Source organism: Rhipicephalus microplus, chromosome 4 (assembly GCF_043290135.1).
Source record: "Rhipicephalus microplus isolate Deutch F79 chromosome 4, USDA_Rmic, whole genome shotgun sequence".
Taxonomy (NCBI): domain Eukaryota; kingdom Metazoa; phylum Arthropoda; class Arachnida; order Ixodida; family Ixodidae; genus Rhipicephalus; species Rhipicephalus microplus.
Genome location: NC_134703.1, coordinates 186,329,302 through 186,355,605, shown reverse-complemented (window position 1 = coordinate 186,355,605; position 26,304 = coordinate 186,329,302). Strand labels below are relative to the sequence as shown.

The 26,304-nt window shown below is 47.8% G+C and overlaps 1 protein-coding gene across 1 annotated transcript in view; it reads right to left on the bottom strand.

Moving 5' to 3' along the window:
* Positions 1-26,304, bottom strand: part of LOC142814698 (uncharacterized) — a 110,614-nt gene that overhangs the window by 14,644 nt on the left and 69,666 nt on the right. The window contains exon 2 of the mRNA XM_075893876.1: positions 17,410-17,707. Coding sequence (XP_075749991.1) covers positions 17,410-17,707 — 298 coding nt within the window. The remainder of the gene's footprint in view (positions 1-17,409; positions 17,708-26,304) is intronic.

The window sequence follows — 26,304 nt, the reverse complement described above, 5'->3', positions numbered from 1 at the left end:
TGGCGCACAGTGTCATCATGAAAGATGGTATTATAATTAAAGACTGGTTTGTGCAGAGATTCGAAATGCGAAGCAATTATGGTAGAATACAGAGGCCTTGCTGATAGCCGCGTCGGTAACAGATGGGTAGTGTATTGGCCATGCAAATTCTCACAAGATGAATGGTCCACATGGGAGAGCCTCTAGGGGCACTACAGGTGCTTGTAAGCTTTCTTTTCGCACAATCATCCAAGGTTTATAATGCTATCTTGGTAAAGTGTGTCAAAAACAGCTTGTAATATCTTTATTCGAAAGATAATGCAAGCCTTTAGATATTTAGAGATACAACAGTAAAAGAAAGACATATGGATTGCATGGTTGCTGAACCCTTCTAGCAACTCTATTGGAACCGTATTCTGCCACCGGTTCAAGCGAGGGTGCTAACGGGTGCCATAGAGTAATGCTTACACTTGTTTTTGGAAGGGAAGAAGTTTTTTGTAATTGAAGGAACCCAGGAAGCAGGTTTATGAAAGCTGTACGATTTAGTTTTGAAAATAAAGAGCTTAGATTAGCAAAAATGGGAGCAAAAGAAGTGCCGCGCAAATGGCTAAAAACTATATCCTAAATTTTGGCGAATACAGGGTCGGTACCGTCATTCTGCGTCTTTTGGAGACACAGGAGCTTCCTCAGAAGACGCTCACGTTATTTTTTTTTCTGAACACGAAATCATCCACGGGTCACAGATATTTCGGCAACGACAAATCAAGAGCGAATATAAAGCCCTGAAGCCCCTAAGTGAAATAACGGAGCGGGCCTCTCACAATCGTAAATACAAGCGGGTCAGACACCTTCCTTATTCAGTGAAGAACTGTATTTTTAAGGGTAAAGCTCCTTACAGTGGCATCCGTTCGTCTCTCGTAGGCGTTGTAGTGTGTAACAGGTATAACATTTTGACCTCCAAGGTGGTGTCGGTGAGAGATTTCTTCTGTGCGTTGTTGAACAATAAAAGGTAGTGCTCAATGTACATGCCAATCGCTGCTAAGGGGGAATGAGAGACAGGAGCATTCGGCTTTTAGTTAACGCGCACGCTGCGATCCCCATTAGTACCCATTGGAATGTACATTGAGCACTATCTGACAAGAAAGGGTCGCTACGTTATACTCGCTGGGTGTAACATCCTTAGTTTTAGTGAGGTTTAGCGAGCGTTGAGCCACAGTGCCATCAATACAATGAATTAGTATGTACCATGAACTCGAGGTGGTTAAACGTGGGAAGTTGATGCGTAGCGTAAGCCGTAAGAAAGTAAAAGCTGAATTCTTCTGTCTCTCATTTCCCATTAGCAGCCGTAGGCATGTACATTGAGCCCTATCTGACAGGAAAAGGTTGCCACGTTATACTCGCTGGGCGTAACCTCCTTGGTTCTAGGAAGGTTTAGCGAGCGTAGGGCCGCAGTACCATGAATACAGTGAACTAGTATATACCATGAACTCGAGGGGGTTAAAGGTGGGAAGTAGACCCAAAGCACAAGCCGTAAGAAAGTGTGCATGTGCCACCTCTCGTTGATCCTTGGAATGTCCGATAGATGGTGGTGCTTCTATATGGGGAATATACGATGAAAAGATGCGAGATGGTGGTACTTGGAGTGTTGAATAGATGGACGAACTGACACACAGACAGATGTGCGGATGGACGCATGAACGGATGCAGGGGCGGATGCACGGAGGAACGCAGGGATGGACGCACGAACAGACGCACGTACGGACAGGCGGATGGACGCATGGACGGTCACACAGACGGACGCATGGATGGACGGAAGCAAGAACGAATGGATGGACGAATGCTTCGCCTCACTCTCCATCATTCACTCCGTGAATGTGCTGCCATTGTTTCGCACTCAGCTGCATAATAAACAGGAACGCGTCTTTTGCCCAGGTGGAGCTTTGCATTGGTGTTCTCATTATCAAAAACTGATGTTATAACAAAGTGTCACGATTCATTCCCGCCGGAGACACTAATTGGTATGACGTTCGAGTACACAAATATTATTTAGCCTCATTGTATGAGCAAAGTACACAACAAAAATTTCGACCACGTATGGAACGCAGTTCATGAAAACAGCTGTCTACTGTTGCGTAGAGTTTCCAATAGCAATTTTACTATAAAGCAGCGAGTATTGCTGAAGACTGAAAGGTCGCCGATTTCACTTTCAAGGTGGCCATCGAGACCCTTTTGCACTGATGGTATCACTAAGACACGTTATTTTTCTCGGTGACTGCACATGCGGGGAACGACATGTTTCATCACGCACCTCTGTCTTCGTTTCCATCAGTTCGATGAATAGATATCACCTAATGAACACGCCCTCATATTCGCTCAAAAGCTTCGACGCGAACTGTCTGCCACTGTGCAAAGTGCTCTTTAATTACTCCGACAGGAAAAATTCGAAATGACACCAGAAAACGAGAAAATAAGAAACAGGAAGAAACATAAATACCTCATAGAATAGGCTTTCCGTAGAACCATGCCAGTGACCTTGAGCTTCACAATCATATCTTTTGTTTTCATTTTAGGGGCGAAGCTCCTTAAGGCGACACCTGTTCGTACTGCGTCGTAGTCGTAGTGCGTAACCAGTCTTACGTTTTGACATGCTAGGTGATGCCGGTGGGAGATTTCTCCTGTGCGTTGTTGAACAATAAAACATTTGCAGCGTGGGCGTTAACTAAACGCCAAATTCTCCTGTCTCTCATTCCCAATTAGCAACCATTGGCATGTACATTGAGCACTGTCTGACAAGAAAGGGTTGCTATGTTACACTCGCTGGGCGTAACCTCCTTGGTTTTAAAAAGCTTAAGCAAGCTTTGGGCCGCAGTGTCATGAATACAGTGAACTAGTATATACCATGACTTGAGGTGGTTAAAGGTGGGAAGTAGACAACAAGCGCAAGCCGAAAGAAAGCATGCGTGTGCCACCTCTCGTTTAGTCCTTGGAATGTCCGCTGGATGGCGGTGCTTCTAGATGCGGAATATAAATTGCTAAGATGCGAGATGGTGGTACTTTGAGTGTTGAATAGATGGAGGAACAGACACACAGACAAATGCATGGACAGACGCACGGATGGCTGCACGGACGGATGGACGTAGGGATGGACGCATGGGCGGATTCATGGAAGAACGCAGAGACGGACGTACAGATGGACGTGTGGACGCACGAACAGACGCACGTGCGAACGGGTGGATAAACGAACGGACGGTCACACAGACGGACGCATGGACGGACGGAAGCACGACCAAATGGACAAACGGATGCTTCGCCCCACTCTCCATCATTAACACCGTGGATATGCTGCCATTTTTTTGTGCTACCTGATGATGTTAGAACGCTAACATCATCTTAATACATAAGAAAGGAGATGACAAGGACTTGAAGAATTACAGGCCGATCAGCTTGCTCTCTGTAGTATACAACCTATTTACAAAGGTAATTGCTAACAGAGTAAAGAAAACATTAGAATTCAATCAACCAAAGGAACAAGCAGGATTTCGAACAGGCTACTCAACAATTGACCACATTCATACTATCAATCAGGTAATAGAGAAATGCTCATAATAGTACCACCCACTATACATAGCCTTCATAGATTACGAGAAGGCGTTTGATTCTGTAGAAATATCAGCCGTCATGCAGACACTGCGGAATCAGGGCGCTGATGAAGTATATATAAACATTCTGGAAGAAATCTACAGGGGATCAACTGCTACCATAGTGCTTCATAAAGAAAGCAACAGAATACTAATCAAGAAGGGTGTAAGGCCGGGGGACACAATCTCCCCAATGCTATTTACCGCGTGCTTACAGAAGGTTTTCAGAAACATAGAATGGGAACAGTTAGGGATAAGAGTTAATGGAGAATACCTTAGTAACCTTCGCTTCGCCGATGACATCGCATTGCTGAGTAACTCAGGGGACGAATCGCAACTCATGATTACGGAGTTAGACAAGGAGAGCAGAAAGGTGGGTCTTCAAATTAATCTGCAAAAATGAAAGTAATGTACAACAACCTCGGAAAGGAGCAGCGCTTCGAGATAGGTAATAGTGCACTTGAAGTTGTAAAAGACTATGTCTACTTAGGGCAGGTGATAACCGCAGAGCCTAACTACGCGATTGAAGTAACTAGAAGAATAAGAATGGGGTGGAGTACATTCGGCAAGCACTCTCAAATTATGACAGGTAGATTGCCACTATCCCTCAAGAGGAAGGTATATAACAGCTGTATCTTGCCGGTACTTAGCTACGGAGCCGAAACCTGGAGACTTACAAAGAGGGTTCAGCTTAAATTGAGGACGACGCAGCGAGCAGTGGAAGGAAAAATGGTAGGTGTAACCTTAAGAGACAAGAAGAGAGCAGAGTGGATTAGGGGACAAACGGGGGTTAAGGATATCATAGTTGAAATAAAGAAGAGGAAATGGACTTGGCAGGGCATGTAGCGCGTAGACAGGATAACCGCTGGTCATTAAGGGTAACTAACTGGATTCCCAGAGAAGGGAAGCGGATTAAGGGGAGACAGAAGGTTAGGTGGGCAGACGAGATTAGGAAGTTTGCGGGCATAAATTGGCAGCAGCAAGCACAGGACCGGGTTAACTGGTGGAACATGGGAGAGGCCTTTGTCCTGCAGTGGACGTAGTCAGGCTGATGATGATGAATATGTCTTTTTGGAATTTTCAGCAACTTAATATGTTTTTCGTGCTACTTAACAACACGCAAAAGCGTAGTAAAAATGCGCGCGATTTGGCTTTGTAGCCTATGCTTTGATGCGCCGGAAAGTTCTCACGACGTATTGCGGCCGTGGTTTACCAACATTTAGCGCCATAAAGCTCGCGTCTCTAAACTCTGCATGTCTCACGTTCACCCATTCAAGATGCACTCAATTGTTTTGACCTTTCATGAAAAAAAAGGCACAACACACGTGTCAAACAGTGAAATGCGGGGATGGAGCGAGAGGTCCCGATGGTGTGCATATGCCTAAATATAAAATAAAATTTAAGTAGAGCGCAAAACAAAGGAGACACAGGAAGCAAGTAGACAGAATAGAGCGCTCCCGTTCACGTAAGGGATCGGCTGGAGGAAAGCCTGTAGCACGTGAAAGGAGCTGTCGTGGAAACCCAAGTGGCACAGATGCCTTATCCTGAAAATCGCCCAGCTACGAAGGTTGAAGAGGTAGTGTCACTTTCGCGGCGGTGGCACCAGTAACGCGAATCTGCAGGTAGTAACGTGATGTTACCGGAAAGCAGCAGCCAATTTTGGTAGACACTGAGAGACGCTCTGCGGACCTGCAGCATCTTGTAACAGAATTTTCCTGGACATATGTCACTCTTACACGGCTGCTACCCACTGACAGTCCTTGGAGTGCGGTACTTCGACGGTTAGGCCTAACGTGCAAAGGCCCATGACGACTGGTTCAAGGCAGAGAAACAAGCAGCTCACTCAACGGAGGACGACCAACAGAATTTTTCTGGGCGAAGCGTCTTATGCCGTGGGTCACGCGTCCGTGATGTAATAGTAGTAGTAGTAGTAGTAGTAGTAGTAGTAGTAGTGTTAGTCACCTCCATGGCCGTACTAGTGGAGTGGCATGCGCGCACTCTTGAATTGAGAAGGAAAGCCGCGCAAGTTAATCATAAATAAAAAATAGTTGCTTCTGATGAAATACCTCACAGAGGCAAGTATCAGTGACTTAATCTCCAATCAAATTTGTCTTGAAGTTCATTCTTACTAGAAAAAAGAATGGCAGATCCCACGTAGAGGGGGAATGGATGATAAGCGAAGCACCAATGAGCAATGTTGATATGCCACCTTAATATCAGCACAACGTTACGAGGTGGAGGTAAATGACGCCGTACATGACTTCCGTGTTATGATTATTATGTCTGAATGTGTTGTTTACCTTCGTCATATATTCATGTACCGTGACGAGTGAGTGAGTGAGAACAACTTTATTATGGTCCAGTGCACATGCTGAGGTTGCCACGCGTCACCCGGCTACTCCCACGTGGGGACCGGCAGGTCTAGCCTGACGACCCTGTCGCGAGCACACTGGACGGCCAGGATTCGGTCCTGAAGTTCTGGGCTGTGCAGAAGCGTATCCCACTCGGTTTTGCTATAAGTCGGTCCAAGGGACCTGAACTCCCAGAACATGTGTGCTAACGTAGCAAGCGGCGCCGGCGGCCTCGGGGATTTTGTGAGGATAAATTGCATTTAGGTATGCTAACGACGGTTGCGAATGGGTCTGAAGTAAGCGCAACGAGACGGCCTGTGCTCTTTTGAGTTTTGAATGTGGCATTGGGAATGCCCGCCTCGCCATGTAGTAATACTTGGTAATCTCGTTGTGTGTAGTAGGTGTGTCTTTATGTCCCACGTCATCGGCACTGGAGCCGTCACCCATGTAGACAGCAGTGCGGTCAGTGAGTGCGCGCGCTGCTGTGTGGGCCGACTCGTTCGGGTTCAGTGCAACGCCGTTTACGGAGCCAACATGCGTGGGGAACCAATATATGGTGTGAGGGACAATCGTATCGCGGTTGGAGCTGTTCAAGGTCCTGGCTGCCTCTGTTTATATGCGGCCCTTCTGAAAGGCTCTGACTGTGGATTTGGAGTCGCTGTACACCTGTTCGCACCGACCATTTAGCAGAGCGAGTGCGATGGCCACTTGTTCGGCCACCTGGGGATTTCTTGTGCGTACCATGGTGCAGTTCGTAGTCGAACCCGTCTGGTCCACGACCACCACTGCAAACTTTTTGCCGTCTTGATATGCTGCAGCGTCAACGAAACTTGCATTTACGCCACCTTTTCCCAGTTGTTTCAGTAGAGCCGTCGCCCTTTCCCGACGACGTCCCTCTTTTTCTGCAGGGTGAGTGTTGCTGGGTATTGGGGCAACAATGACGTTTTCCTGTATATGTTTTGATATACGCACGTTATTTGTTTCCAGCTCGATTGTGTTAAAACCTAGCTCGCCAAGTATGCACCGACCAGCCGTCGTAATGGACAAGCGAGCCAGCTGCGAGCGTTGCTGCGCTTCCGCTATCTCGGCAGCAGAGTTGTGCACACCGAGCGCGAACAAGTTCTCGGTGTGTGCGTACGGGAAGCCCCAGTGCTTTCTTGACGGTATTTTTGATAATCACGTCAGGCTAGTCGCACTCCGACGTGAGCCAGTTGTGCATGTCAACGGTGTAGGTAAAGTGACAGAGCACAAACACATTGATGAGCCTTAACAAATTGTCTTCCTTAAGACCTCTATGTCTCCCAGAGACTCGTTTGACGAGTCGAAAAGCGTTGTCAGTCTTGGCGACAATCTTCCACAGAGCAGTGTCGTTGCCACCCTTCGCTTCAATAAACATGCCGAGAATCCGGATGGTGTCTACCCTCGGGATTTCCTCGCCGTCACTCGTGTAAATGTGTATATCGCTTTCTTCGACGGGTTTCCATTCCTTAGGTCGGCAACCTCGTTCTTTTCTATAGAGCAGGAGCTCCGACTTTGCAGGTGAGCATCTGAGTCCCGTTTGGTGCAAGTACGATTCCACCTCGGCGACTGCTTTTTGAAGGGCATCTTGCAACCGGCCTTCGCTGCTGCCAACGCACCAGACTGTGATGTCGTCGGCGTAGATGGCATGTTTGATGCCGTCCACACTAGCCAGTCTTTCCGACAGTCCGATCATGCAGAGATTGAACAGCACCGAAGAAATCACAGACCCTTGGGGCGTGCCTCGATGTCCGAGTGGTACGTCATCAGAGAAGAAGTTCCCGATGCGCAGCCTTGCTTTTCTTCCAGACAAGAAGGACTTGATGTAGTTGTACAGCCTGGGCTCAAGCTCGAGTTTCGCCATAGTCTCCAAGATGAATTCATGCTTGATGTTTTCAAAGGCTTTTCCAGGTCTAGGCCAACAAGAACCTTTGTATCTCTAGAGTATTCATCAAGGACTTGGTGCTTAATGAGCAGCATTGCATCCTGCGTTGAAAGGCCGGTACGAAACCCAATCATATTGTGCGTATAAATCTCATTTCCCTCCAGGTAGTCGTTAAGGCTGTTGAGAATTGCGTGCTCTGCCACCTTGCCCACGCACGACGTGAGGGAAATGGGGCAAAGATTCTCAACGCTAGGAGACTTTCCTGGCTTGGGAATCAGTACGGTGTCAGCTAGCTTCCATTCCTCAAGAACCCTTCCCGTTTTCCATGCTTCATTGATGAAACCAGTTAGACGTTCTATGGATGCGTCGTCGAGGTTTCTCAGGGCTCTGTTCGTGATCACGTCTGGCCCTGGTGCCGACTTGCGACTGAGCATTTGTATCACTCTCAAGATTTCAGCCTCTCAAAAGTCTTCATCTAGTTCAAGATGAGGAGGACCGCCATACTCTGGGAACTCGCCGTTTTCGTCCTCTCGTTCGACCGGCAGGTACTTGAAAACTTATCGGGTAACGAGTTCGTCAACCCCCTGTTCTTTGGTGGCCTCGTGAAGGGAACGGTCTAAAGTGTGTCTCTGGTTGGTTCTAGTGCTGTTCTCGTCCAGGAGGTGCTCAGAAGGTGCCAGGACATGCCATTTCTCGACGGACTAGCACAACTCGTCCTACTGCTGTTTGCACAGTGTGTCGCAATGTTGCTTGATTTCTTCACTCAACTTTGATATTCTTTGCCTCAGCCTACAGTTGTGCCTCTGCTTCTTTCATCGAGAAAATAGAGCTGACTTGGCTTCAAGCAGGTGGGCAAGCCTACTGTCCATCTTCTTCACATTCAAATCGGCCTTTATCTTGTTGGTGGCAGCGGTGGTATCTCTGCGGATGCCCTCGCACCATTCCTCGAAATTGTCAGGAGCACTGGCCCTTGTACCAGGAATGCTGCGAAAAATATCCCAGTCAATCACCGCGAACTCTTAGACTCTGCTACGGTCCACTATAATATAAGTTTTCAGAACGTAGTGGTCGCTGCCAAAATCCATGGCGCTGTTGGCCCATGTAGTCTTTTCGACATTCTTGATGAAAGCGAGGTCTGGCGTCGTGTCTCTGGTCGCAGAGTCGCCTATCCGCGTAGGAAAAGCCTTATCAGTGATTAAGGTAAGGCCTAGTTCGGTGGTGGCCTGCCAGAGGTCGCGACTTTTTCTTGTCTCATACACGTTTCCCCTTAAGCCATGTGGGGCATTGAAGTCACCGACTATGACAAGGGGCCGAGGACCGGCTAATTAAACTGCCCTCTCGAGCAACGTCTTGAAATGCTAGCGCCTGTGCCTGGGGTAACTGTAGACATTCAAAACGAAAACACTGTTTTTTCGCTGATTGCGCCTTGGTGTGTGAAGTAGGATCTCTACCATTACATATTCGATATTGCATCTGGCCATCTGCAAGTTGTAGGTGACGTGCGTCAGCTTTTTACTTATAAGTGTGCAGACACCTCGTCCTCCTGACTGGCCAGGAAATGCCCAGTGTAACGAAAGGACACAAAAGCACTGTGTGTTAGGTACGATTTGTGGAAAAAAGGACATAAAGACGCCGAGGAACGTCAAACCGAAACTGAAGAAGACGAGCGGAGGGCAGGTGGCACGAAGGCGACAACAAGAAAGGAAAAAGAAGAGGAGAAGAAGAAGGAACGTGCGGAAAAGAGAGCTCGAGGGTTGAGGCCACGAAGGCAGACGAAGCGGTGCGCCTCTCGAGAGGACGAGTTCCTGGCAGCGTTCCTGAGCCGGACGTGGGACCCGTACGTGTCGATCAGGTCGAGCTCCAGTGTGTCTGTTCGGGGTCGAGTCCGTCGGCCTGTACAAGGTCCAAGGACGGGGCCTGCCGAACGGCTCCTGCCTGGGTGCAGTGGCCGGGAGCAGGTTCGTGGGCGAGGCCTACCGGGTGTGGTCCTCGTGAGCTGTGGCCTGATCCTGGACCTCAGGAGTTGCGACACTGACTGCTGGGTTGGCCGCGATGTCCGACTCAACGGCGCTGCACACGGTAGCGCATCCGTGTGCCGTCAGCCATTCCAGCCGTGCCACCTTTGCCCTCGCGCACGTCGACGACCGCATCATGTCGGGACGACGGGGACCCAAACTGTGAGACAGTGGTTTCTTCTTACGAACCGAGAACTATACGCGCTGGACACTGAGTTAGCGTAGCCGCGAACTCTGCGCATATTAATGGCGGTCTGGTTTTCGTGCATGTTGTGTGATGCTTGGCGTATAGGGTTGGATATATAGTTTTATTTTCTCCTGTCACTTCCTTCTCTAGTGTACAATATAAAGCTTCTTTTGTTCCCTTAAATTGTTCATGTTAATCCTTTCTCGTCCGCTATAAACATAGTGACGAACGTGCTTAACCATCACACCCGGTAACCAGAAAGGGACGCTGCAGAGGCTAAGTTCTCTTGAAGTGCTGTAATGGGAGGTTTCTTCGTTATTGTTGTAAACTACTGCTACAGGTGTGCTCTTTTACCAGCGTAGCCCCTGCAGTTCCATTGCCAAATACAGACAGTGTCTTTATTGTTATCCATTATGGATTCTACTTTGATCACCGCCCTGGGGGGTCAGTGTGGCTCGAAAAATCTGTTCATCTTCATAATTAGCTCCTCGGCTATCGACGTGTACGGGAATGGCCATTTCCACGTTGCCAGGCGACGCACTCTGTGGCACAGATTTAGGCAGTTTGGCGTGAATTTCTAGCGCAATGATGCGCTCGTTTATTGCCCTAAGCCCCTATACTGGGTCACTGAGTGCATCCTGCATCTGCCTAACACTCTCCGTGAGGCTAGCTACAATCCCTGCCACCATCCTAATGTTCTCAGTAATTGTAACCAGCGTTTGCTTAATCTCCTCGACTTGAGATTCCGTGTTTTTAAGCTTGCTTATTACCGCTCTGCGTTTGGTTGCCATGGGCCCATCACCAATAGGAGCCGGAACCAGCATATCGGTGGTTTCGCCTTCAGTTTTGCTGTGCATCGTGCTCAGCATTCTTTTAAACTCCGCCAATTCATTTGCCATTTTAGTAAGCGTATCTATCCTTAAGCTCGGCGTTTTCCTTTTTCAATCGTAATATCTCCGCGTCTCTAGCATGCTCTGGGGACGGGTCGCACGGCATGGGTTGCTCGCCGTCATTACTACGAACCCTGTCGGCCCAGGTTAGGTTTTACTTGCCCCTGCTCTGATCCTTGGTGGCGTGGACTGCCCCGGACAGCTGGTGTCCCCGTGCGTGCCCGCAGTCTGTCCTGGGCGAGGGGTCTGGTCTGGTGCTCGGTGCGTCAGTCTTTCCCTGGCCAGGTCCGAGACCGGATCCGGAACTGGCACCGGAGCTGGGACGTGGTCTGGTGCCACCCCTGGATTGAGACCGTGTCCTGGACATGGAGTGGGCTCCGGATCTCGAACGGGATCCGAGACGCACTCTGGACGTGGAACGACTCCTGCAGCTGCCTCTGGTTCTGGATCTCCCTCGTGATTTGAATCGGCCTCCAGGAATCGATGGTCCGGCATGACCCTGCTGATGACAGTCGTTGAGCTCGAGCAAACCATCGACATTGACGGATGGAGACCTCTCCCTAAGGGCGCGGGCCCTAAAGCCTCGCCTGCGCCTGACGACATAGGGTATCTGATATTGGTGCTGGCATTCCCTGGGTGCGGTGAGGTGCTTTGCGCCACACAAACTGCACATTGGTTTACAAACATGATCATCTTCTTGCTGGATAGCTAGTCTGGAAGCCTTGCAGACTGAAGCGTCGGGCGTGGGCAGACGTCAGATCGGTGTCCTAGTTGGCCGCAGGCATAGCAAACATCAACCTGCTTCCTGTATAAAATTCACTTGATGAAGTTGCCGCCATAGGAAACATAATTGGGAACCTTCTACCCGTCGAACAGCACTATGATCACGCCAGTATTCTTGATTCTTTTTGCTTCGAGGGCCAGTGGATTTCTCGCGTTGACAATTTTCCAGTCGATGGCTCCCGGATCATCCCTAAGAGGCATCCCATGGATGACTCGCTTGCAGGTGGCGTGCGGAGCAGCAACATATGAACTGACTTCGTGGTGCTGTCTGGCCACCGTAATAGCTTCAACGTTAACGTAGCGCTTAACATTCTCTTGGCTCGAAGTACTGACATTCTCTTGGCTCGAAGTACTGACGACCATAATATTTTGCAGGTGATTAGGGCACATTGTGTCCGTGTTTCTCTCTTCCGGACTGAGCCCCGCCACACTCCACATGGCCTCTGCCACGACAGACGCGCCAGATTTGCTATTACACAGACCACCTCTCGGCCTCACGACGACCTTAGTTTCGTCACATGGCAGCGGTGGCATCTTGCTTCCCTTCATAAGGTTTATCGTTACATCTCTGAAGCTGTGACGGCTGGGCGTAGGTTCTTGAGCATTCGTCTTAGACGCCGGCGTTCCGGCGCCAGCAGCTCTACTGGCTTTCCTCACTTTCGATCGTCTTTTATTTGCCGTAATCCACCCGGAATCCTTGTTATCCTCTTCAGCGGCCCCTGGGGTGTTCCATGATTTATATTTCACCTCTTAATGTGGCGAGAACAAGTCCTTTTATGTTTGAGACGCAGTGCCTCTGCACCGCGCAAACAACGGCGCAGCCGGGCCGAATGGCGGCGTCTGAAGCTGCACACTCAGCGTCGTCGTCACGAAAGTAATTTAATAATGTAAAATAGTCAAATCACCGGTGTGATTCTTGTGTCCACAGCGTGCCGGTGATCTTAAAAGTCCGTTGCAACCCAATTTAGGGTGAATGTGGCCTCACTTAACACCAAGAAGCGAAGAAATCCCTGGAGCCGATCGCAACGTGTCCCACCTGCACGGCGCCATCCTCACTCCCCCTTAACGGGATACCAAATTTTGTATCTGTGGAGCTAGCGAAACTGACGTGAGCAAGTTATGAGCGTCGCATATTGTCATGTTCTTACATGACACGCGTGTCAGGATTATCATGTTCGCACCAGTCATGTATTTCGTCATCCATTTACGTCACGTAACACCAAATTTGGTATATGTAAAGCGAGCAAAACGGCCTCGAGCGCATCATGAAGGGCCCAATGTAGCATAGACGCGTGCGCACGCTGGGCACTGCGATGCTACGTTAGACTCTATAGTCTGACGCCAGGCGCGAGCAGCATCTGTCTGCGCGAAATGCGACAGGCTGCCTTTTGTACCGATGCGTTACCCAGGCAACAATGCGTCTTTCTCTTTCGTGACGGAGGGATGCCGGACGCACTGTGTTGCGTCAAAGCAACGCAGCGCGGCATGTGCCTACGAGTATATGGCAAGGCCAGCGCCAGGCACGGCAACGCAGGCGTGACACGACGAAATGAACGCCGGCGAACACGCGCACCGCGTCACGTCGAAATATATTGGCACCTTGACTGCGGCATGTAGTCATGTTCTCACATGGCATGCATCTCATGACTATCATGTTTGCACCAGCCACATACCTTCTTCATCCATTGGCGTCTCGTGATACCAAATTTGGCATAAGTGAAGCCAGTCAAACAGCCGCAAGCGCATCATCAGAGTGGCATATAGTCATGTTGTTACATGACACGCATGTCGGGATTATCATGTTTGGATATGTTATCTACTTATGTCGTCCGCTCGCGTCACGTAATACTTAGTTTGGTACATGTAAAGCTAGCGAAACGGCCGCGAGCGCATCATTAGCGTAGCATTAGTTATGGTGTTACATGACACGTATCTCATGTTTATCATGTTTGCACCATTATCATACTTTTGTCGTTCATTCACGTCGCGTAATACCAAATTTTGAATAAGTGAACTAGCGAAACGGCCGCCAGCACGTCATGAGCGTGGCATGTAGTCATGTTGTTACATGACACAAATGTCATGATGTTTGCACCAGTCACATATCTCGTCACCCATTCAATTACTGTAATACGAAATTTGGTATATGTGACGTCAGCTAAACGGCCGCGAGCGCATCATGAGCGTGGCATGTTAGTCATGTTGTTACTTGACATGATATCACGATTTTCAAGTTAGGGTCTGTCAGTTGTGCTCGCCATGCATTCATGCCATACCGTACTGGTTTTGCAACATGCCATTTGATCGAAACCACTGCAAGAGCTGCAGGACCATGAAAGGTAAATCATGACATTGATGATATACATGTCATGACTTTCATGTTATTACTAGTCGAATGTGTTCTTCATACAGTCATGTTATGCCATACCAAGTTTGGTATCGATACGATTCTCGAAGCGGCCAGGAGAGCTAAAAGTCTTAGGCGGCTTGATAGATAGATTGATAGATAGATAGATAGATAGATAGATGGATAGATAGATAGATAGGTAAATATATAGATACGCCTAGAATCGCTGAAGCTCGCTAAGAAATATTTCACATTTAAAATCGTAACAGGAGGACGCAGTTTGAGCAATATCTGACCAGAAAAGGTTGCCACGTTAAACTCGCTCGGGTGTAGCCACCTTGGTTTTAGCAAGGTTTAGCGAGGGTTGGACCATCGTGCCATAAAGTAGTGGCGGTTAAAAGTGAAACTAGACACGAAGCGCAAGTCGCAGGAGAGCGCGCGCCTGCCGCTCCCCTATTCCGTCCGTGCCACCTCTCATTTAGTCCTTGCAATGTCCGCTGGATGGCGGTACTTCCATATGATGAATATTTGATGAAAAGATACAAGATGGTGGTACTTTGAGTGTTCACTAAATAGACGGATGGATGGACCAACGTTCGGATGGACGGATGGACGCAGGGGCAGACGGGCGCACGAACGAGCGCACAGACGGGTGCATGGACGCACGGATGGATGGGTGGATGGATGTTCGGATGCACAGACGCACGGATGAAAGCAAGAACAAAGGGACCGATGGGTGCGCGGATAGACTGACGGATGCTTCGCCCCACTCATCATCATGCACTCAGTGGATTGCTGTGATTGTTTTTTCTGGTTACCTTTTAATGCATGGTAGACTATTATGTAAGTGTTTTGTTTTAGCGTGAAGTAGTTGATAATATGTGTTTAGTCTTGCCACCAAGGTCTCCGTCTTTTCCTCTTAATCCAAATCCTTTGGAAGCGTTCTCGGGATAATCGTGAAAATAACTGTCCAGCCTCTGACAAGGTTTTCTATTTTTTGGTCCAATCAGTATTATCGGGGGTTGCCAGGATGGATAATGAGAAGTGAACGGTTGTGGCCAAAAGATCAGGCAATATGAAAAAGGGGCGACCGAGTTTTTAGGAATCCGTAACTCTAAATAAAAGAAAGTAGAATAAACTTGAAAACAACTAAAAAAAAACACACTGCATGGACGTACCCTCGAACATCACGAGTGGTGAAAGGTAATTTTTGAGTTAAAGCTACGCTTTGAACATGCGCATATATCGGCGCTCGCTGGTGCGATTGATGTTAAAGCTACCACGATGGCATTATCCGGCTTGCTTTCGGCCATACAATAGCCTTTCAGCACTCAAAAACTTAGGGTACTTTTTGACGAGGAAAGGAATGCTTTCGATGCTTAATTGCATGGTTTTTAAAGTATTGCCACATACACGGTGAAATGTGCATTTTTATGTCATATCTGTATACTGCCCGGCACAGGATAACCATTTCATTACATATGAAGTCAGGTAGGCGTTAATAGAAAGTGCGTTCTTTTTGAGGTTGTTTCACACCGCTGGAGCATCGCCTTCGTATTCTTACCTATGAAGTTGTTCCCGACACTTCTTATCCCACGAGGTGTCGCCAGTCCTATAATAAGCTAGTGCATTTAGTGCGCTTGAGGTCATATACCGGGGAGTGACAGTGCGATGCTTTAGTTTAAAACAAACCACTCTTTCTGTGATCGAATCCCGGCGATGCTCTTTGGAGGAAAGACAAATTGCGAGTACTTACGCGTGGAGCTCATTGACGAGGAGGGAATTTGACGAACGCAGTCTAGTGTGGCTTCACGTATGCGAATATGACGAACACATTCTTCCTGTGCAGTCCATTTGAACAAGCTTTTCGCTGTCTCTAAGTGTCCTTCTTTTGTTTACGCGTTGCGCCATGAGAAAATAAATCAAATGCATTCACTAGCTTCCGAGACGGGTGAATAATCTAATTTTGAAGAAAATCGTTTTCGGTACGGGGCGGCCTGTTTTCAACTTGAGCCTCGATGAAGAAACTTAATAAGATTATTTATTTCTATAATTCTTCTCTTGTTGTTTCGCTTATGCTATCTCACCCTACCGAAGCAGCGATTTGCCGAAAACTCTGCGATAACAGGCTGTTGTAAAAATGAAACCAACGATATTGATGTAGCTTGCCCGTAAGATCCACAAGCAATATCAGGCTGGCTTGATGCGTTGGTTCTATGCTATGAAACACAGAAAGTACGTGTGAACTGGTAAATTCCTAAGCGCAGCGTCAAAGAGCGTTGTGTATGCACGCTCACCATGCGTCTTTCAAGTCCTTTTTTCGATATTAGGCGCTAAGTCTGCATTGTGATCGCGTGTATCAATGTGATACAAATTTTCTCACTCAAATATGTGTTACTATTAGGGTGAAAGTTGCTCTGGTCAGTAAATGCATGGATTTTAGAGAAAAAGGACAGGTTAAGAAACATTGTACGGTGTTCACGTCTGATGTGTGTATTATAATTGTTGTGGTTTATTATATGTGTGTATATGTGTTGTTATATGTGTTGTGGTTTATTAATGTGTGTATTATAATTGTTGTGATGAAGTACTTCAACGCGAAAATGTTTGCAGTCAAGATTGAAGTTTGATTTTATCCTGTAACAAGTATTGAACCAGTAAATACGCTTAGGAACTGCAAGTAAAGTCCAACTGAAGACAACGTAGAACGCAATGTAGAGACTGGCAACGTAGCCTGTCCCTGAGCAAGGCAGAGTGTAATTTTACGGTTACGAAACTGGAGTGCGTCACCGTCGTTTTCCCCGTACACAAGTTTCGCCCCTACATCTACGGTCGTCGCTTCTCAATCATCACTGATCATCACTCCATTTGCTGGTTGGTTGGCCTACGTGACTCATCTGGTCGACTAGTGCGATGGGCCCTACGATTGCAAGAATTTGAATTCACGTTCTGCTACGAGAGCGGTAACCACCACGCAGACGCTGCTTGTCTGTCGATGCTTCCTCTACCAACGACCGGGCTGTTCGTGAGCCAGTCCTGCTTCGACCTCCTCCTGTTCATGCAACAATCGAGGTGTGTTATGATAAAGGCCACTTAATATAGGTTCCAGCCTCTATTTGTAAACATTATTTCAACATAGAAGGTCTAAGAATGATCATGCTGACGCTAATTGCTCCCAAAGCTTCATTTGGAGTCAAAGCACTTAGGTGGTGTATTTGGAGGCCAAAATAATGCTGATGAGACTTTTCTAATCTACATGTGATGAGTGGTAGTGCAGTCTACTAGATATAAAATGTCAAGTGTAAATTATTCTTACCTTGCGTACTGTCGGAGAGATTATTGATCATTGAGAATCCCAAGTAGAGTGTTGTCATTGGAACGAAGTAGAAGAGCAGGTCAAAGAGAAAATGCGTCCCAAGATAAGTGCATCCTGTCAGGCCTGTCATCAACTGCAACTCCCTGGCTTCGTTGCATATTTCCATCGAAGGCAATACTACGAAGCTGGACGCTAGAAGTCCTGTGCTCATAGGCACCAATAAACCCCAGTAGATCCAGTTCAACAAAATTGAGTTTATAACTTCATTAAGGGGACCACCTTCGTACGTCTGGTCTACCTGCAAACACATCGAAATGGAGGGGTCAACTGTTGTTTACCTAGAGACAAGAGATGAGCTTGTGGCTAATCTGATTTACATGCTTTGTGTATTAAGCACCTCAAGTGGTGCTCTTTGGGATATTGTATTCGAAGAGCGAGTACCATCATTGGAAGTTACCGAATTGAAACAGGGGCAGGGGTGTGCGAGTGCTCTGACCTTCTCGGGCAGAAGAGTTTGCTACGAGCTGGCTTTATCGAAGTGCACAGCCGTCGTAGTGGACGTAGTAAGGAACGATTTTGCCTTGGAATATGATTAGAATGGTTTCAGTGCTGCCCAGGCGTCGTGCACCTCCGATAGTCAGCTTTGGGTTGCATCGGCGGAGGGTCGAGATTGGTCATCGCCAAGACGTCTGCACCAACACCAGTGACACACTTTGTCCCAAATGTGGACTAAAAGATGCACCTATGGACCACGAGTGTGACCATGTTTGTGTTGTGTGCAATGGAAACCATGAAACAGGTTCATCGCTGTGTAGACAACGATTTAAGCCGCGCCCTACACGGTCCATGGAAAAGCAAGACCCACCCATCCACCGATCTCCTAGTCGCGAACAAACTCACGGTTCAAGCCAGCGGAAAAGTCGAAGCAAAAGCAAGGAACGCGGGCGGAAAAGTCGAAGCAAAAGCAAGGAACGCGGGCGACGCTCCAGTGCCAGCAAAAGTAAAGATCGCGGTCGTCGCTCCGATTCAACGACGCAAGACGACGCCTGGCCAGGCCTATCACCAAGCCCTGCTCTCAACAACTCTTCGGTCAACTCACACCAGGTAGGCTGGGCTAAGTCAGCCTCTTCTAGCTGCTCCTCAAATCACACCAGTAACAACGACTCCACCCTCTTTAAAGAAAATGCAACCCTAAAAGCTGAAATTCAGAGGCTTAAATTACAACTCGAGTCTTTTCACTTATCCGCTACTACCACTCAAATTGATTCTCGTCCTCCTTCCGCATCAACCACCCAAGCCCCTCCCTCTCATTCCGCCTCTTCCATGTGCCATTCATCAGCCCCACCTGAACCCTCTGCACATTTGCCCATGGACACTAGCCCCTGTGCTCAACGCGAACCACTTCTCCCTCCCCCCAGCAAACGTAAAACTCCGAGCACTCCACGATCAGAAGAATCCCTGGAGGAGACAGTTTTAAATTATAATGACAGAATAACCGCATTAGAAACTAAATTTCATAATATACTCACCGCAGTTGAAAAACTCAGTGCAGATTACGCAGCCAAACATGAAGCACTCGCCAAATTTATGGACCTTGTGCAAGCTCATATCCAACAAACTACAAGTTGGATAGCTGAAGTTAGTGCCAATAATCCTAGCATAGCACCACTTTCCACCTCAGCACCAGCTTCGCTTAACAATGGCCAATAACCCGACTCGCTCCGAGCTTCAGGTTTGGCAATGGAACTGTAGGGGGTTCCGAAAAAAGAAAGCACATCTGCAACAGTTCCTTGCCTCCCGTTCTAATCTACCCGAAGTCATTGCCCTCCAAGAAACTCACGGGCCAGTCAGCTTCCCAGGTTATAATGTCCACCAAACTAAAAAGCTGTCCCGGCCTGATACGGCAATTCTTACTCAAAAACACCTCACTGCAAATCACTCCCACTTCGACGGCGTCGATATAGAGCATGATTTTTTGGAGATTATTCCTCATAAGAATAACACATCTGCTCTTTACCTTCTGAATGTCTACAGCCGCCCTCGAGACAAACATCACCGCTTTGACTCCCTTTTTACTCAAGCCATTTCCGCTGCCAAAGACCATTCCCTTTTAATTCTTGGTGATTTCAATGCACCCAACCCGTTGTGGGGTCACACTGTTTCTACTCCTAAGGGCAGAGCCCTGTGGATACACATACAAGACCACAGACTCACGCTACATAATGACGTCGATGCACCAACCAGGCTAGGAAACAGCGTATCGAGAGATACCTCTCCCGATCTTACCCTTACACGCAGAATTCAGCACGTTACATGGAGCAACTTGCAAGTTAATCTCGGTAGTGATCACTACATCATTACTACTACAGTACATTTCAAGCACAAACCCTTCGCACCTAAGCCAATCAGTCACACCAATTGGGACAAATTTCGAGAGGCCCGCCAGATATCAGCTCCCAGAAACATCCAAGACATCTCAGAATGGGTGAAGCAACTTCACTCAGATGCTGGGGTGCATACTACAACTTTGCCCCCCGAAACCCCCCTCACCACGGTTGATGCCAAGCTTTTACATATGTGGGAAGCCAAACAGTCTCTCTTGAAGAGATGGAAAAAAGGACGGCACAACCGAAAGCTAAAACTCCGAATAGCCAAGCTTGACCTGCAGATCCAGGAGTACGCCACACAACTGGCCTGCCAGCAATGGGGCCAGGTGTGTGACAGCATGCAAGGAAACCTTGACAGCAAACGCACATGGCAACTACTGCGCCACCTCTTAGACCCTACCACATCACGCACACATCAAAACCAGAGCATAAAGAAACTTGTATATGCTCACAAAAACGATCTAAACGGACTCTTCGACGACCTCCGCGATAAACATCTGCCTCCTGCTCAGAAGTATAACACACCAAAGTACACTGGAAAGCCCAACGAGTTATTGAGCGCCGCTATCACGGAAGCAGAGGTTCGGCATGCTATGGCCACTCTGCGCACAACGTCAGCACCAGGCCCAGACCACATTAACAACAAAGTACTTCGCAATCTGGACGACAACTCCGTCACGGCAATCACAGATTATTTCAATCACTGCTTTGACACTGGCACCCTTCCAAGTTCCTGGAAGGATGCCAGGGTAATTTTCATTCCAAAGCAAAACAAACCAGTGAACACTTCCAATCTCAGGCCTATTTCACTAACTTCTTGTCTTGGTAAAACGCTTGAACACGTTATACTCAACCGTCTGAATAAATACATGGAAGACAACAATGTTTATCCACCAGAAATGGTGGGTTTTCGAAAATCTCTGTCATGTCAAGATGTCATGCTTCGACTGAAGCATGATATCATTACACCTAACAGCAGCCTAGATACGCAAGCAATCTTGAGTCTGGACATCCATGGAGCTTTCAACAACGTTGCTCATTCCGCCATCCTCCGCGAGCTTAATCTCATAGGGGTTGGCGCAAAGACATATAACTATATAGCTACTTTTTTAGCCAACCGTACCGCAACCATACACATAGGCGCAGATCAATCTCAGTCTTACGCTTTGGGAAGTTACGGCACGCCCCAAGGGTCTGTGCTGTCACCGTTTCTTTTTAATGTCTCTATGATGCCGTTGGCGCAAGCATTGAGATCTATCCCTGACCTCAAGTTTTCACTCTACGCCGACGACATCACTCTTTGGATGACTGGCGGCTCCGATGGAGAGATTCAAGACACCCTGCAAGCTGCGGCAAATACGGTTGTGGCACTTACAGGGTCTATGAATCTTTCATGTTCCCCACAGAAATCTCAGCTACTTCTCCTACCATCTCACAGAGGGGGCGAAAAACACATATCCAATATACAGGTAATTCTAGATGACGTACCAGTTACTCGAGTGGATAGGATCCGCGTGCTCGGTTTACACATTCAAAGCAATCGGCTCAACACATACACACTAAAGACACTTCACACCACCGTTGATCATACCTTGCGACTTTTGGGTCGGGTCAGTAATAAACATGGCGGACTAAAGGAGGCCGAACTCCTCCGCTTGGTCCAAGCCTTCGTTATCAGTAAAATAACTTTTACAACGCCTTACCTACACTTTCTTAAATCAGAATCCGACCAGATAGACATCCTTTTACGCAAAGCGTATAAGTTCGCTTTAGGGGTGCCTATACGGACCTCCACTGAAAGGCTTATGCGTACTGGCACCTTCAACACCCTTGCTGAACTAGGAGAAGCCCATATTGCATCTCAGTATAACAGACTTTCTAACACCGTGACAGGCCGACACATTCTACAAACCCTTTCTGTCACTCCGGCATCCATCACTAAGGTCAAGTACACCATTCCACACCACATACACGAGAACCTATACATTCCACCACTTCCAAAAAACATGCACCCTGAGCACCAGAAACAGCGCAGGATGCAGCGCGCGAGGGCCCTCAAAAAACAATTCTCCTCCTCCAATGATGTGCTCTATGTTGACGCCGCCGATTACGGAAACAGGCATCATTATGCAATATCGGTAATCAACTCTCACGGCCAGGTCGCTGCGGCCGCCTCCGTTCTTGCTTCTTCTTCGGAGGAAGCGGAAGAGGCGGCCATAGCCCTGGCCCTGACAATACCTAGTTCATCCGTTATAATCAGTGACTCCAAAACAGCTATATATAATTTCGGAGCGGGCAGGGTTTCTAAGCCAGCCCTTTCCCTACTTTTGCATCATCCCCTTGATCGACTTGTAGCACTAATCTGGACTCCCGCGCATGCGGGCCTTGCCGGAAACGAGGCGGCTCATGCGAGTGCCCGAGGATTCACAGTCCGGGCACACGCATCCGATGTGTCGCAATTCGCTACGAATGAGGCGCCATTTACAGCGCGGGATCGCCTTATTTCATTCCACGATATTTGCACACACTACCGTTTAGAGCGATTAACCTTCCCGCCACTCACGCGCAAATCTTCACGCAGGTGCGAAATTCTGTGGCGACAGCTGCAGACTCGCACCTTTCTTTCGCCTTACCTCCTACACCGCATTCATCCATCCTGTTATCCTTCCCCCTCATGTAAATTTTGTGCCTCCTCCACAGCAGACTTGAACCACATCATGTGGCGCTGCCCTAAGCACCCTCTTCCCCCATTCCTGAAACGCCTAATTTCTAGTGAGGAGCAGTGGGAGGCTGCCTTGCGCAGCTCGAGGCCCGCTATCCAGGAGGCCATCCTGGAGTGGGCTGAGAGGGTAGAGGAGGACTACTTCAAGTAGTTCATCCCCACCACACCCTTTCCTGTTGCCCCCTTCCCTTTAACAAGGGATAAATAAAGTTGTTCATTCATTCATTGCTACGAGCTCGCCCCATGATGACCATGGCATCTAGACAGTGCCGAGTGCTTGATAGCCGTGCATGATCAAAATGAGTACGAGAACGCGCATCTCGTCAGAAGCGAACTTTGGGAATTTGCAGTGGTTACTGAAGAAACAGCGCGAAGGTTCTTTTTACCCACTGAACACGCGTCTCCTACAGGCGTGTTCGTAGGCGTTTGTCCTCTTTCGGGCAGCTTCTTTAGTTTGGGCCTGATATAATTTTTAATTCTCAAAGGCAGCAAGGGTGCACACTCAGCACTATTATGCTGCTCGTTTCGCTTCCATCAAATATTGCAGATAAATACAAAGAGAGGTTGTCGCCAGGGGTGCTTGCATCATAGCGGCATTGAGTGGATATGAATACGTCGTGAGCACGGTGAAATTGAAGGCGATACATATTAATTACATATGCACACCCTTTCATTCTGAGAAGGGCCCAGTTCAACTGATGGCTGTCATGAGGCCTGTGTGACTGTCAATCGTTTGATGCGGTGGATGCTCAGCAGTAGCCCTTTGCAGATACCCTAATTTGGTCAGCTTGCACTACTCTTAGAAGGCTGGAGCTGTAGACGAGCTTGTATATAACCTAGCTTGTCTCAGCTTTTCAATCTGGTGCTTACTCCTCTGCTTGGTCTGCTTCGAAGAGAAGTGTGCATAACCTTTTTTAATATACCAATTACTTAGGGCTTCATAAACATAACACTGGGCAGTTCTGTCCTAATTACTTAGGTTTCAAATAAACTGCAACAATGGTTTCAGGCGCAATTAGCAAAGTCCTCATTAGCATAGAGCTTTGTAACGTAACTTTTATTAGCACGATCCCAATAGTCATCCTATTAGTTAGCTCAAACTAGCATGGTGTCCCTTATAGTCAGTGACAACCTAAGAATAAATGTCGGCTTCGCCTACAAGGCCTCGTTGCCCTGTTTTTGTGCTTCAGTGCTACAAAGGAAGTAGTTCCCAAACAGTGGCCATAACTTTAACGCATACGACCATCCCCTCACAATACTTGACTGGTACTGAAACACGGAATCTGAAGCTTGATAAGTAAACTTGAGAAGGCGCAGACTCTTCGTCAGCTTAAGAATATGTCTGGGGAAGTAGTCACAAAACTCACTCACGAAAAAATGTTTGCCCAAGAGAAATTTTGTTGCGTAAGTTAATTCCCTAAACAAGAAAAACGTCTTAAGAGGCCATCGTTGTTGCATCGGCCGCTGCAATAATGCACACCACGACTGCTCGGAAACACATCAGTGATAGTGATGCAGTTGCTATATTTGCTTACGTCCCCGAAAAATGCTGCTAAGTGGATTCGCAAAACAAAATGTTTCGTAAAAACAGCGTGGCTAGAAAAAAATCCTAAGAGTAGTCCGGACCACTCTTGGGAACAAAGTGGCTAATTAGAACCTGGCGCCGCGGCGGTATACTTTGGTGCCCTGGCTGGTTTTGGATTTATTCACGCCTCTGTGGGGCTGCTTGATTGCTGATGGGGAGTTTTCATTTGTTTCGGTGCTTTGAGTTTCATGTGTTGTTTCCCTTGTACGCGGTAAATGGTATTGACAACCACCGTCATCCAATAAGTTTGGAGTCGCAGTAATTGAAGAATCTTAGAATCTTATTCGGCATCAATAGCGTAAAATTACGCATGTAAAGATTTGTGGTTGGATGAAAATCAATGTGCTACGTGAATGATCGGTGCATTCGGACGCAGCACTGCGCATGATCAACTTCATTTGCTACGTTTTTCTGTTGCGCCTGACCTCATCCGATTAAAGGTACAACTCGAAATCCTTGCCTCATTGGTGGAAATTGCCACCAAAGAGGTTAATAGGAGCTCGTCACTTGCACGCTATTGGAATAAAAATGAGAGGAACTTTTTGGATTGCGGTTCATGAAGCCTATTTTGGGGATGTGCTCTAGTGTACTTCGATTGGCTCTAACTGTCCAGTAGAACGATCTCTGAAATACAGCTGTCGGCACACTTTGGGACAATCTAGAGCAGGCGCGTACTTTGTAAACCAAATCGTATTAGAGGTGTGCATGATTGCGCAAGGAACAACAATCAAATTGAGCGTTTTCCTCTTCACTGCTCTGCGTCTCTCAGAATCATACGGTGGTTTTGGGACGTTAAACCCCACAAATAAATCATCAATCATCTTCGCTGTTCAGAAACCGATATGGGCCATGATAATAGGGCAAGCAGTCAGGACAAAATAACCCTAGTAATTTTATATGACACTGAAAATGTGCAAACCCTGAAAAATCTGGAGCAAATCTTGGCTGAGTTTGTCCCTGCGACAATTACCAGCCGTTTAACTTGGCACACGAATATCATTCGAAGGTAGAGCGAGCCACTGGCACGTATTTGTGCGACGCAGTGACCATTTGACCTGGGAATGATTGCTTTGCGAAGGCGAAAGCCCCGTCACATACTCTGATCAAAGCAGACGACAAATGCGAGCAGGTGATGGCTTGGCCGACAAGCGCAGCTTGTGAAGCAATACCCTCCACATCAGCTCACTCCATGACGTTGCCAAAACACTTCTTTGATCTGGCACGCCTGTCGTCATCGTCATATCATCCCACTCACACATAAGAGCAAATTATTTAACGCCGTGAAAAATGCGCGAATACTTTCTGACAGCTCTCTTACGTGCGGCGCAGTGGTCGAAAACAATGGTGTCGTAAACAGCGTATCGGTCGGTGCAAATTTTAACAAATGCCTTTCGCTTGAGTTCCTTCAGCGTTCGACTGGATGTGTTGTGGTTACCGCTGCTTTTTCGGGGCTATTAAAAGGTGTGAAAACAAGCAACAGTGTATCCGTGTACGGCGACGCGTAGCGAAGCCTGTGCCTCGGTGTGTTTATCAAGCGAGATCGGCGCCTGTGCATCAACAACAACTATCACTCGAGAAGGCTGCCATGTGTGTTTGTGCGCTGGTAATAGTTCGTTCGCTTCAGTTTCCAGTCTCTCAGTTGGGTGCTGTGTGACATTTTGGATTGACAGTGTTATGGCACGTTACTTGAGTGACCCCAAGTACGTACGAAAACGTTTGAACTACGCGCTCTGTTCGGTTCTTGCTTCGCCACTGATTAGCCCGTATGCGCCTATTTCCTTGTGAGCAGTCAAGTGTTCAGGAGTGAAACAATGTTCGTAGTGAACAGTGGTGCTGTGTTGACGTTTCCAACACTTGTGAAGAAGTTGTACTCGTGTGACCGAAAATTGAAAGACAACGTTGATAACTGTTTTGCCCTGTGAAGTTGTGGCGGTGGGGCTTGGCGTTTTTGTTTCTTAACTCGATTGATTGATATGTGGGGTTTAACGTCCCAAAATCAACATATGGATATGAGAGACGCCGTAGTGGATGGCTTCGGCAAGTTCGACCACCTGGGGCTCTTTAACGTGCACCCAAATCTGACAACACGGGCCTACAACTTTTTCGTCTTCATCGGGAATGCCGCCGCTGCAGCCGGGATTCAATCCCGCGACCTGTGTGTCAGCAGCCGAGTACCTTAGCCACTAGACCACCACGGCGGG